At 39.8% G+C, this 12777-nt stretch overlaps 1 protein-coding gene across 4 annotated transcripts in view; it reads right to left on the reverse strand.

Annotated features, from left to right (window-relative positions):
- Nucleotides 1-12777, reverse strand: part of CCDC9 (coiled-coil domain containing 9) — a 364568-nt gene that overhangs the window by 301508 nt on the left and 50283 nt on the right. For all 4 annotated transcript variants that reach the window (XM_069207573.1, XM_069207570.1, XM_069207571.1 and 1 more), the window contains exon 4: nucleotides 4529-4675. In XM_069207573.1, coding sequence (XP_069063674.1) covers nucleotides 4529-4675 — 147 coding nt within the window. The remainder of the gene's footprint in view (nucleotides 1-4528; nucleotides 4676-12777) is intronic.

Consider the following 12777-nt stretch of genomic DNA (forward strand, 5'->3'; position numbering starts at 1 on the left):
TTGACTATTCATGGTGTTTTAGCACAATGCCATTACAGACAACACATTTTCAACTGAAATTACCTTTACATTTGCACAGACCTAAAGCTCTATTAATAAAACTATATACTGCAGATGAAAATGTGTGGACATTTCATCATAGTTTAGGGATTCTTTTTGATCACATTAAAGTATTTCTTTCCCACACACTTTAGAAATAACAAACAATGTGCTTCGATTCTTAATTCATAATCCTGCTATAGTCTGCAATATTTATACAGTTCATTTAAAGGTTGTCATGTGCTACAAAAAAACTCTTTCCTACCCCCAGTTTTCAGCAAGATTGTCACATAAATCCTCTCACTACGTCAGGGAAAGAAAAGTTAACAAGCGCCCTTGGAGGACAGCGCCTGACATTTAACCTCGGTCTTTGAATGCACAGAAAATGTGATATCCTAAGAACAAGATCTAAAGGCCTGTTAATAGAGAGAGACAGTCTGTGGAAGAATACAGAAAACACAGTTTAGGAAACAGGAGAGACAAACTAAACCTGGAAAGTCTAAAGCAAATAAAGCCAGCAAATGGAAAGCCAGAAACTGAGTTATATACCACAAAGCCAATGGTAATCAACAAGCACAATGCATTGCTACGTCAATTTTCTGAAAGTCCTAAAAATATCTTTAGCAAACCAGATAGCTGCACTGTCTGGTAGGCTGCAACCTACAAATAAAATGTCACCTCAAATAGTTGGACAGCGGACATCAGTAACAGCAAGGAAGTTAGTTCTGTGGCATTAATGATATAGTTACCTAAAAAATACTGAGCCAGGGTGCTCAAAATATAGGCTGAAGAGAACATGGTTCTGTGACCATACAAATACATTTAAAAGGCAATCAATGTAAGGAGGCCAGCACTGGGCTTATATATTTCCTCAACTCATCTCAGCACCAATCTAGCTGCACAATTTTGAATTAGTTGAAGCTGGTGAATTAAGTACTCTGTGACCAAGGAGGATCATGTTACAATCAGGATGTGGTGAAACAAAGGCATTGATAATCTGGACTTTGTGAGAAAAATGTGAACAGATGTAAGGTACGCTTCAAAGAGTGTAACTGAAAGTAGTAGCTCTTTGCACTTCACTGACACAAGCCACCAGAGAAAGTAAAGTTTTTAAGCCAAAGTGTTTTTTTTAAACTAGTTTAGAACCCAAGAACGGTGGACATAAAGAGAAAATTTGCAGAAAGGAGAGGGACTAGCTCAACAAAGCAACTTCATCTAGTCCACATTTGACATGAGACAACATGATTCAACCTTGGTTAGCTAACTGTAGAAAGCAGATACTAGCTCGTAAATATCCCTAGTTATCTTCACACAATGTGAATTTCAGCTCCTTATACAAATAGGCCAAAACCATTTTAGTGAGCCAGGTAGGCTAAAGGGATTATGTAGACATTAAATGGTAAGAGATTAAATAGATCCCTGAAGAAAACTACAGTTTGGGTTCCAACTAAAAAATGGAATCAATTAAGAGACAGCTGAAATGACCAGCAAGGTTGAAACCCAGAGAACAGGTGAGAGGACCGTCGCTGATTCCAATCTCCCAAAACCTGTTGAGGGGATGTGGTGACAGACCATTTAAAACTGATGCTGACAGGTCTGACCGAATATAGACTAGGGAGTACAAACAGTAACTCAGCTCAAAGTAGATTTTTTTTTTTACCAAGCTGGACCCATTTGCCTATGTATACCAAAAGAGCAAAGACACTGGAACCAAAGTTGCCATTCTTATAAAGACACACTTGGGACATCTCCAGTTATCCCGTACTGTCATCATAAAAATCATGCTAGTATTACAAGAGAATTGGGGAAAAGAACTCTGGCCTAGTCGACAAAATCCTTTACTTCCCAGTAGGTCTTATACTGTAGAGAAGAAGACCATTTCACAATATTAATCCTTCCTGACCACTTCAAAACATTTGATAATACTCAATACTGCAAGACTACAGGAGGCAAAGATTATGCAAATATTAAAAGAGAATTGGGGAAAATAACTGTGGCCTAATCAAGAAAATACTTTAATTCATAGTAGGTCTTCTGCTGTAACGAGGAAGATCATTTCACAAAAATGATCATCAATTACCACTTCAAAACATTCAATAATACTCAACAATATTGCAAGACTACAGGAGTCCAAGAACAGACTGTGGAGTGGTGTCAGGTGACAAAAGTCACATATTTCATTGCATCCGCCATTTTAAATTTTGAAGGTCTAGTACAGAATTGTACTAGGCTAAGTAAAGACTGCTTTCATCTTATTTAAAGTAAGTCAACATTATTGTTACCTAACATGAGTATATTAGATTGTTCTTTGCTTAGCCAGGTTTCATTCAGTATCCAAACAATGCTTGCAGGCCAACGGGGCCTCTTTTTGGACCATGACCCCAACTTCTTCTCCTATCCCATGGACTGCTTTGAAGGTCCATTCAGAAAAGAGATGAACTAGCCAATAGGCAAATTCCAACCTCAAGTTGTCTGAAGGGGCACACAAAGGGCATCACAACATTGTTTAAAAGAAAAGCTGCAATCCTGGTGAACCTGTATACAGTGTATGAAACAGTCAGAAAAAGGGTCAAAAAAGAAGGATGGGAGATGGGGTTCTTGCCAGCTCATAGATGGAAATTAATTTGTGTGGCTCCTGTATAGCAGGTTGTGAGTGAGAATTGAAGTCCTGACACTAGTCTGTGCTGAAATCCGTGGAGTGCTGCATGTTCCAGGCCTAATGTCATGATGTCATTTATTCCACCCATATTTGCCTGTGTCACAGCCACTCCTGCAAACCCCACCTGCACATGCCCAACAAAAAACTTTCTTTAAGTTTTAAGCTTGACATCTCAGAGTCTAGGCAAGAAGTTCCAGCTGGTTTGTCAATATGGCCTATGGAGAGCTGGATATTAAGGACTTTGCACCCTTATTAGTCTCTGAATCATTGTGGCAGTGCTGCACGACTGGGAAGCTATAAGGCACATTGCAGTCTGTTTACAGCAGGGCCAGGTTTGGTTTGCATACAGCGGCCATCTTTGTAGTGGCACAGTGGGTAAAAATGATGGACTAGAATGCAACCCTGAGTGATTGTTACTGGCTAAGATATTTTTGAAGCATTCCATTCCACTGATCACCTTTATGTTTGCCTTAGTGAGTCACCATAAGTGTGACAGGGACCCAGAAAGTTTTCCCATACTTACTGTGCCGGAGGCCAAACCGGCTTTCTGTTTGCTTTTGTTACCATTAAGAGAAGTATTCAGTGGTCAATTTGGGCTGTTCTATTTGCATTAAAGAAAGAACCAGTGTGATGTGCATATGGATGGTCTCTGTCTGCAGTGGCATAGTTGGCAGAAAATGATGGACAGGAATGGAGCCCCAAGTAGCAGCCAGAGGCGTTTTCTAGCCATGACCTGTGGGTCTTCCTCAGAAATGCCTTATCTTACACCTCTTAAATATTGTCTTATACTCTCTCCATATGCACTTTGGAAATTCACTTAATACTTGGGCAGCAGTAAAGAGAAAGCATGTCTTCTGAGTGGGATTGTACCAGCAAGTTGCATGTGAATACTCACAAATGTACTGCACTGTGGAGATTCATGTGCTTTATAAATGCACCCCCTCACAAAACCCATCCTAATGTACCAGCACTAAATATAACAATGTGAAAATCCCACTATACTTTGCACACTTAAAATTACACCAAATCTTAATTTTATGAAAGGGGACTGGGAATTTGTGTGTGTGTGACTTGGTCACTATGAATACTTAAGTTAAAGTTTGGTGAAGAAAGATCTTTGCAAATCCAACCCTCAAATCACTATTGGACCAAAACGATAACACCACACAACATTCATAATATATAAATGTATTCTTGGGTTATTTATTGAAATATTTGCATTTATTTATGTATTTATATAGAGAAGAGCGAAGACGTAGCCACAGAAGTTGTGGCGTTCTCTATATACACCATAACACAGAAATTTCAGAATTTTATGTAGGAACACTACTAACAGCAGCAAGGTACATTTGATATGTGGTGAGACGGGGATGGAGTTTGTAGTGATTTTTATATGCACGAGGAGAAGCACAGAGATAGAGGGTACATGATTTAACTGTAGACTCAAGGTCAGTCAAGCAAGTGGGGTTTTGGGGAAAGGCCAAAGGCCATAGTCTGGTAATTGTAGGTTTAACACCAGCAACTCAAAATATGTCTGGTGCTAAATTCTGTTCAGCTTATTAGCCGATTCCTCAGTTAAACTCCTTTTAACACCATTCCCACAAAGGATGATTGAACAAAAAATAAATACATAAATTATAAAACGCACACACATGACCATCTACAAGTGTTGTGATTAGAACTCATTTGACCAAATACAAGATTGGCAAATTAAATATGATAAACAGAGGCAGGACACACATTTTCCATCAGACTGCTGCTCCAAGCCGTCATCGGAATTAGATCTGCATACATAAAGAGACTTAAAATACATGAAAAGAAACAAATTACCGATGAATTGACAAGATCAACAGCGATTGAAAAATTCTCCTTTTCCTTCCGCCTCTTGTCTGGCTCGGCCTCTGGCTGTTTCACTTTTCTGGGGGTCGTCACAGCAATACCCTCCTGTTCAGCTTTCTTCCGATCTTCCTCTATTTCCTTAGTGCAAGAAAATGTTTGTTAATACGAAGCACTGTATGGGTGGAATTAAACAAAACATGAATGGCTGTAGTTCTCACCAAGAATCTAAAGTGCGGACGTTATTTCTGAGCATATCCTCAATTTTTAAAAGCCAGACTGTGTAGATCACAGACAACAATGATGCAGGAGCAAAGATCAGTCCAAGTCTAAATACACCAAAATTGTTTATTAAGAACATGTGTTTATGAATGAAAAATATTTGGACCAACAACGCTCTACGTAGTAACATGGTGCAGACACGCAAACGTTTAAAAAAAAACAACTGAAAAATAGAGCGGGGCTTGAAGAGGGGGCACAGCTTTCAGTTCATTAGCACTAACCCAGCCGTGGAGGGACACCTGTAGGTGTGAGGCAACTTGAGGGCTCATATTGAGATATCCCGACTGGGTGATGTGGGAGATTATAGTTTTTTTTAAGCCCTTCACCATACCACAGGATGAATATGATATCTACAATTTTTTTTTTTTTTTTTTACATACTTCAAAATAAGGAACGTACAAGAGGGTTATCGATCTCTGATTACACACTCCTTGATGCCAGGCTAATCTTGGACAGCCTGCGCGAGATGAAATCTTGAAGCTAAAATGTTGCCTTATATCCAATCCCCCCTCATCAACTTCACCGCTTGGGGCACAAATGTAGGAATATCTAGTACTGTTACACGATGCTGATTGGAGGGTTCAATACTTGCACTCAGTAGCTTAGTCCTATGCACCAGATTACAACGTGTACTGCTGAATCAGGTGGCCAATCACTCCTCCTCGGCGTCCGCATCCATCCAATATTATCCTTGGACACAGCTGTTCTACCCCTCATTAGTTCAAATGGACTGGACCCTGTACTCTCCAGAGGTGTAATTCTGTATGCCCACAACACTTTAGACAATTCCTTCTTCCACATTAGGTTATTATTATTTGCCAATTGAATAATACCTTTGACCACACGATTAAAACGTTCAGCAGCCCCTTTCCCTGCCGGATGGTACACTGATGTGGTCTTATGTGTGATACCATTCCTCCTCAGATAGTCTTTAAATTTCACTGCTGTGAATTGTGCTCCATTGTCGCTTACAATACATTTAGGTAAACCTTCTCTAATGGAAATTCTATCCAAAAACATAATTATGCTATTGGTTTTGGCATTCTGTATAATTTCCAATTCTGGCCATTTAGTGAAATTATCAATTAAAACAATAACATATACTGGTTCTTCATGTTCCCGAATGGGCCCTACAATATCTACACCTAGTCTTTCCCATGGCATATCGGGGCTTTTCAATGGATGAAGTGGAGGTTTACGAGTAATTTGCTTCACATTCCACACAATTCCTGACTTTCCTCTCAATCTCCAAATCACACCCTGGCCACCAATACCAGTTTTTGACCCTCTGTTTAGTTTTAGAAATTCCTAAATGCCCCTCATGACACACATCTAGGAGCTTTTCCCGTAATTTCTCAGGTGGAATCAATATCCCATTCCTCATGATCAACCCCTCTTCCATTGATAATTCATTTCTCACTTCCCAATAAGGCAATAAGTCTACCTCAATATTCTTTTTGCAAGGCCATCCTTCGAAAAATCATTTTACTTAACTTGCTTTGCAACTCATCATTACTTTGTGAACTGTACCACTCTTCCTTTCATATACTTGGGAATTCTTCTACTATATTTGCTATAAGAAAATCATCACGAATGTCTTCTCCAGAAACTCTAGATGGTAAAGGTAACCTACTTAAAAAATCTGCTACTACATTTTTTTATCCCCGGCACATACTGTACTTGGTAATTGAAATCAAACATTCTCATTGATATACGAGCCAATCTTGGGGAAGCATTATATAACCCCTTTGTAGATAAGACTTTGATTAAGGGTTTGTGGTCACTGCACAATATAACTCTTTTCCCCCACACGTATTGTCTAAAATGCTCTAGACCCCATGCACACGCCAGTGCTTCTTGCTCTATAACCAAGTACTTCTCTTCCGCAGCTGTTAGAGAGCAGGAAGCAAAAGCAATGGACACCTCCTTACCACTCTCCTCCTTTTGTGTAATTACCGCACCTACCCCTCAACAACTAGTATCCGTAGTAATTATGCTTAATAAATCCAGATCAAAACCCTGTGGGGGAGGAGCTCTACACACTTTATTTTGAGAAATTCCAAGCTCTTCTGATGACAGGTGGACCATTCAAATTTATTTTTCACCTTAAGTAGTTGTCTCAGTTCATAAGTGTGAGCTTTTTCACAAACTTAGCGTAAAATTCCACCAAACCTAAAAATGCCCTCACTTCATCCTTGTTTTTTGGAGTAGTGCATCCTTGATTGCCTCTAATAACTCTCTTTTCGGTTTAATTCCTTCTCTAGAGATTACATTCCCTAAGTAGGTTAGTTGTTCCTGCGCAAATTTACACTTGCTTAACTCTGCTGTCAAGCCCTTCTCTTTTAAAATACACAACACTTGTAACATCTTTCTATCATGTTCAGCTCTGTCTTTCCCCAACACTAATATGCCATCTTGAAATATCAACACATTCTCTATACCTTTGAAAAGTTCATACATTAGTCTTTGAAACATCGCAGCTGGCGATGCCAAACCAAAAGGCACTCTTTTGTATCTATAACATCCAAAAGGTGTTACAAATATAGTATATTTCCTGCTATCAGGGTGTAAGCAAACTTGATGGTAAGCAGCAGAAAGATCAATAGTTGAAAACCACTTTACACCTTTCGGGAGTGCCAACATTTCATTAATTCTAGGTAATGGAAACTGGTCAATTAGTATGTTGTTATTAAGCTCGCGCAAGGCAACACACAATCTCAGTTTTCCATTTGGTTTCCTCACTACGACCAAAGGTGATACCCACTCCGATGATTCCAATAGCTCAATGATGTCATCCCTTAACAACTCTTCTAACTGCTTCTTTACATCTTCTTTAAGTGCAAAAGGTATGTTCCTTACTTTGTGTACACATGGTTTGGCATCTTGCTTTAACTGTATCTTACGGCAAAAAACTTTTAGCTTTCCTATGCGCCTTGCGAAAATTGAGGGAAATTATTTTTGAACACGTTCTCCCCATGCTTCTTTAGAATGTATTGTCATAACTGGTTCTGAACTATTAGGATCTAAGGTTATGCCCAGTTTGCCCTGATCAATCCTCCCCAAAACCGATGGCCCAGTAGCTGAAACATATAATTTACCCTTGTTCATCCTGTCTTAAATCTCAAAATTCAGTATTTTGTAGCCAATAATTTCAATTGGTTCACCCGTAAATGTTTTGAGGGATACATCTGGCCGTTCCAAATTACCCTTCACCTTATGTTCCAATTTTCTTTCCCACACTTTTTTGTTAATAATGGTATACGGTGAACCTGAATCTGCCACAAACGAGATATCAATACCACCGATACACACATCACATATAGGTTTCATTTTTTCATATTACTACAAGTGTCCCCATATAATGTGCATTCATCATTTACACTTAAAACACACATATTCAGATCAGTGTCATCAGAGGAGCTCGTTTGAGCATCATCTTCTTGGTGTACAAGTTTTTTTTTTCCTTCTGATTTTTTCTGGCAAACTTTCTGGAAGTGTCCCATCACACCACACTTCCCACACTTCAAATTCCTTGCTGGGCATCTTTTATCATTTGCCAAATGATTTGCACTACTGCATCTATAGCATTTTTTCCTTGCAGTATTAAATTGGTTACTTCTCTCTTCCGGTGCAGTTTGATCTCCATACCTCTTCTTGGTTAAAACATGAGTCGGGTACTTACTACCACTCACTTTCGCTACTATCTGTTCTGTATTTTTGTCATTACCATCCTTCAAAACAGCTTTTGAACACCTTGTCAACTCAGCTCTTTTCACTATATCAATTACCTCCTGGAGATGTCTTTCTCCCTACGCCCATAATTGTTCCTGAATGTGCTCATTAGACGCTCTCATCACTATTTGATCTCTTATCAGTTCGTCATGTAACGCTCCAAACCGGCAAGTGATAGCCAGTTTCTTCAATGTTGAGACATAGTCTTCTATAGGCTCATCCTTTGCCTGTTTCGTATTGAAAAATTTGTAACAGTCTACTGCAACACATACAGTTGGTTTGTAATAATTATCCAAATCATCCAATGTGTTTGTGTAGACATTTCCATCTTCTGCAAGTCTAACTTTGTTATTTATTTTATTGTACACTTTTAAGCCACCCGCACCTAGGCAATGCAACAAAATGTTCTTTTTCTTTTCTGGCGTTAGCTCCTCTTCATCATCATCATCGAATGTGGAGATATAACTGACAAAATATTCTCACCACTCTTCCCATTTTAATAAAGGTTCTCCAGACCCTGGAATAAATGCTTGTGGGGGAGACAAATTATATATGTTTACAGATGCCATAATCTTGTATTATTTTGAATATACTGGTCTTCAATTTAGATTTGTCTTCAATTGTTTCTAAATATACTTGGTAGTGTATAGTATCAGGTGTGCAATAGCCCCATTATAAATACACTTCACCAAATTTCCTTAGGCCATCCACATCGTTTTGTTTCATTCAGTAGCGCTTTACAGGGCGTTGCTAGAAAGCCTGAAATATCAATGCGTCACCGCACCGTGGGATGCAGTCTTGAGCGTTGCTAGGCAATGTAAACCATAATGCACAGCCGCGCGGTACGCGCCACCACAATACGGGACGTCTTTCCTTTGTACACGCGCAGCCCCAACAGATTGAAAAATGAGGATTGCGCGCGAGAAACAGACGGCAAGCAACGGAGGTAACAAATTGATAACAATTACCTTCCGTATACCTGTTATGTTCTTGTAGTGATGTCCTGATACCACGGATGCGTCTTGCTTCTTCTTGTGTACTTGTTACTTCTTAATGAACTCCTGCGCAGCGTAAATGTAGAGGTCACAGTGGCACACGGGGTTCCGGGAATGTGTGTCGTTCACCTTCGTTGCTAATTTGTAAGGACGGGCCACACTGGAACTGGATTCTTCACCGTTTATTAATAATTAACTCCAGGTAAATACGTCACACATATAATGGGGATGGAAAGACTGTTGCCTCTCGCTTCGTCCTCCTCGAACCGCCTCCCCTCAACGCTCTCACTCGAGAGTGCTGTTCTCGTGCAGTGCAATGGGCTGAACGTGCACAGCGCACTGCACGAGTGAGTTCCAGCACAACAGCCTTATGTCCAGTACCCCCTCATCAACTTCACCACTTGGGGCACAACTGGAGGAGGATCTATCACTGTTACACGATGCTGATTGGAGGGTTCAGTACTTGCACTCAGTAGCTTAGTCCTATGCAGCAGATTACAATGTGTACTGCTGAAATATTTACACAGGGTTTAGTTCACCCCTAAATGAGTATGGATAACAGATATGCTACAGTATCCAAATTGAGCCAGATTCCAGGTAAGAATCAGTGACTTCCTATATATGGCATTGACACACCCAATATGTGAAGCATTCTGGTGGAACATTATTTATATATTATTTATATATTGTCCAGCCTACAAGCCAGACCCACTAAATTCTCACCCAAGAGAATATTACTGCGTGTCACAGATAAGATTGTGGGCATGAGGAGAACAGATCCTGGTGGAGCTGGGCAAATATTTTGCCAGAAGAAACCCTGCCAGATAATGGAGTTAGAGACCAGCCCTCTACACGAGGAGTGCCTAAGGGGCAAGAACTGGCCCTCGAAAGGATCTATAGATCAGATGGGTGCCCAAATAATGTGGTAATATTAGTGAGATCACTTTGAATTGCTAACAGCCTGAGGGCTTTTGAATTAGCTGTTGTCATCCAAACGAGGAAATGAGTTATGCACGAAAAAAAAAACATATTTGAACCATGCTGCGATACAAAATATGCCAACTGTACACGTCAATTATGTTCCACAGAAAATTAATAACTAAAATAACTGAAAGAAGTGATTTAAAAGTGTGAGGCACTAGAGAACGGCATGTCTTATCGACCAACAATGTGTATGAAACTTTCTCTATCCTCTTCAGAATACAATAACAGCTTCTGAGCTCGTTTCCGTGTCGTGGGGAGATATAAACACCTGACGGTGCACTGGCGACACACAGCCCCAACACAGCAGCTGGAAACCTATTCTATGTAGCGGTTATTAGCTCAACATGTGGTACTGGATCGTCCTTGTATGACTGTGTAAAAGAGTTCCGATATTGTGTCACATATAGCGCACCATGTGACATGGCAGATCCAAGAGTGGCAGTTGGCAAAAGAATGGGCACAAACAGAAGTGATGAAGATGAATGGGACAATATACTAACAGTGCAAAATATACAGCAGAATACTGCACGCAAATACATGCTCAGATTCCACATATGTATACTTTAAGATACAGGGTGATAAGCTGGTTTGCCAAGAATCAAATCACACAAGTATTAGAGGAAGGAATCACACTGAGGTCGTCAAGTTGGGCACTCTACCACATCTCTTCCCTGCACAGGAATTCCTATGATGACTTTTACTTTCTCTCACTTGTTACTCTAATGTCTGTGCCCAAGTAAATTGGTTATGTCCACATGAGGATTAGATGACCTTCAAGTAATACCGCAGCAACGAGAGCCAGAAAAGTTCAATGCTTGGTGGGGTTGAGTGAAATTTTTCTCAGGGATGGGGCGGAGTGTTAAAATCAACTGGTTAGGGACAAGCGTCTCCTATTAGTAACAAGGTTAGTTGGTTACCTTCTTCTTAATAAGACAAACTAGAAAATTGAAGCCTCAAAGAACCCACAGTGGTTTAGAAGTGTTCACTTATGCGCTTCTTTTACGTTTTTTGTTCTCCATAGACAAAACACCAACACTTAAGTTTTTTTTGTTGCTGCTGATGAAATCTACAACAACCGAATGGGACAGGGGAAATTTCCAGTTGCTACAGCTTGGACATTTTTTATTAGTATTCAGAGTTTGGTGGCACCTCAAGTATGAAAAAAAACACTCATGTCCCCTCACTTAAGCTTCTCCTTTACAGTTCCAACATAAACATTGATTGCACTGTTTTTGGACACACTATTAAAGTTAGGTAAAATAACCTGCTCCTACTGCCTTCCACTACCCCAGAAATTCCGGTGGGAAATCGAGAAGATCAGCATTCTTTAGCAGAGCCACAGGGGGCATTAAAAAAAAAAATTGCAATTGTATATGTATGCCTATAAACAGATGCAGATTTTAGGGAATTCGCCAACATTTTTCACAGGATACCTAAAGTCGAGCCATATGCAGGGTTCCAGGCATACCACTGTAAAATTAATGCGACACATTCAATGGAATCCCACTTTCCCTCTGATGAAGTGTACAATTACACATGGGGAAAAGTAGCATGCTTTACAAACGCACATTTTTTTTGTAAGGGGAAAAAATCCCCATGAAGACAGCTTTTCCCCACTACATCCCAACGAAATCTTGGGGGCATCTGTTCTGCTCCCCGTTGTAGAAGGGTAAATCTCAAATCTGTTTCAGGTTGGGGAAATCACTGTTTTCAGCTTGGGAATTTCCACAAACGTATGGGTTTTTGGTCATTTACAGACCAACAAGGCTACCCACACCCAGCCAAGCCTATTTCCTACCTGCTGCATGGGACTTCTGTAGAATTTTCGACGTGTGGCTAAGAAATATACTTTGTCTACGCCAATCCTCATATTTAAATAATACACTACAAGATCAGTTGTACCATGGGTGTCGATTCACCAAATATTCCAGGGGTAGTGAAAGTGATGTCATCTACCCTTTAACATTAACAACATCACAGGAAGTGACATCATATGATCTATGATCCTGGATCTCCTGGAAGCGATGTTCAATGACCTTAAACATGATGGCATCACAATAAAAACACGATTAAAGTAAATTGTATATTATGTGATAAAATATAGCACTACTGAGATACAACACAGAGGATACAATACTACAATTGGTAAGCATATTTAAGGTTAATTAGGTAGAAAATGTTTAATGCCCCCCTTGACCGATTTTGCTTTCACGGAGTTTAAAATGCGACCTCTGTACTAATACTCGATAT

This window comes from Pleurodeles waltl, chromosome 9 (assembly GCF_031143425.1).
Source record: "Pleurodeles waltl isolate 20211129_DDA chromosome 9, aPleWal1.hap1.20221129, whole genome shotgun sequence".
Lineage (NCBI taxonomy): Eukaryota > Metazoa > Chordata > Amphibia > Caudata > Salamandridae > Pleurodeles > Pleurodeles waltl.